This window comes from Helobdella robusta (assembly GCF_000326865.2).
Source record: "Helobdella robusta unplaced genomic scaffold HELROscaffold_9, whole genome shotgun sequence".
NCBI classification, from domain to species: Eukaryota; Metazoa; Annelida; class Clitellata; order Rhynchobdellida; family Glossiphoniidae; genus Helobdella; species Helobdella robusta.
The window spans coordinates 1,613,216-1,614,675 of record NW_008705512.1 but is presented as its reverse complement, the minus strand read 5'-3'; the positions used below and the strand labels follow the sequence as shown (position 1 = coordinate 1,614,675).

Below are 1,460 nucleotides of genomic sequence, written 5' to 3'. Positions count from 1 at the left end.
TTTATCTTGGCGTCATTAACCATCCCATTAACATTATATCAATAAGATACTACCAACAATATATCATCAGGATGTCATTGTCCATATATCATTGTATCATCATTATATCAATTACATACTATCATTGTATCATCATTATATCAATTACATACTATCATCGCACCTTCATATCATTATGTTATCATCATCATACATCATACATCGCATTAGGATAATATTTTCGACTATTTTTGACCTATCCAAAAATGAAAAAAAAATGTTTGTTTGGTTTGATTTTTTAGCTTAATGACAGTGCAAGCATCGACTAATGGATCAAATAATGGTGTGCACGATGTTTGTTTTCAAATTATTTCCGTTGTCTCAATTTATTTTTTGCCTAATTGCATTTGTTGTTGTCTATGAAGCTGTGCTAATGTTAAATAACCGATACGAATATTGCTGATACATAAACTCATGTATCAGAGTTTTTAAAAAATTTGCCCAATGTCAAATTTAGTGGGATTGATTTAAACAGAAATATCAACTTTGTTAACTTTGAATAAATTCCTTCATAAACCTTACCTTTTACAAAAACATACAAACAGGCAAGCGTACAAACACAAAAACGAACAAAATTGAACTTAAAAGAAACATACTGAAAAATGTTCTTAATGACATCTGATGTTTCACTGTGTTTTTAAAAGTTGAGAAAGAGACGTTCAGACTGAACAATTTTTTTATTAAAGCAATTATTCACGTTGGCTTATTGAATTGTATTGAAATGTTGCAACTTGGCAGACAAAGTGCATCGTTAAGTGGCGTCTTCTATTTCTGCGTTCATGTTTTCTCTGTGTACGTGTTTTTGCATGCATGTATACGTCTGTGTGCCTGTGTATGTATGTATGTATGTATGCATGTGTGTATGTATGTATGTATGTATGTATGTATGTATGTATGTATGTATGTATGTATGTATGTATGTATGTATGTATGTATGTATGTATGTATGTATGTATGTATGTATAACCCATAATTGATTAGAATTATGTATGTATGTATGTATGTATGTATGTATGTATGCATGCATGCATGCATGCATGCATGCATGCATGCATGCATGTATGTATGTATGTATGTATGTATGTATGTATGTATGTATGTATGTATGTATGTATGTATGTATGTATGTATGTATGTATGTATGTATGTATGTATGTATGTATGTATGTATGTATGTATGTATGTATGTATGTATGTATGTATGTATGTATGTATGTATGTATGTATGTATGTATGTATGTATGTATGTATGTATGTATGTATGTATGTATGTATGTATGTATGTATGTATGTATGTATGTATGTATGTATGTATGTATGTATGTATGTATGTATGTATGTATGTATGTATGTATGTATGTATGTATGTATGTATGTATGTATGTATGTATGTATGTATGTATGTATGTATGTATGTAAGT

At 29.1% G+C, this 1,460-nt stretch overlaps 1 protein-coding gene across 1 annotated transcript in view; it reads right to left on the bottom strand.

Annotated features, from left to right (window-relative positions):
• Nucleotides 1–790: 790 nt before the first annotated feature.
• The window catches only part of HELRODRAFT_166081 (hypothetical protein), a gene marked incomplete at both ends in the record, with an annotated part of 5,941 nt that continues 5,271 nt past the window's right edge, over nt 791–1,460 (bottom strand). The window contains one exon of the mRNA XM_009033109.1: nt 791–827. Within this exon, the coding sequence (XP_009031357.1) occupies nt 791–827 (37 nt within the window). The remainder of the gene's footprint in view (nt 828–1,460) is intronic.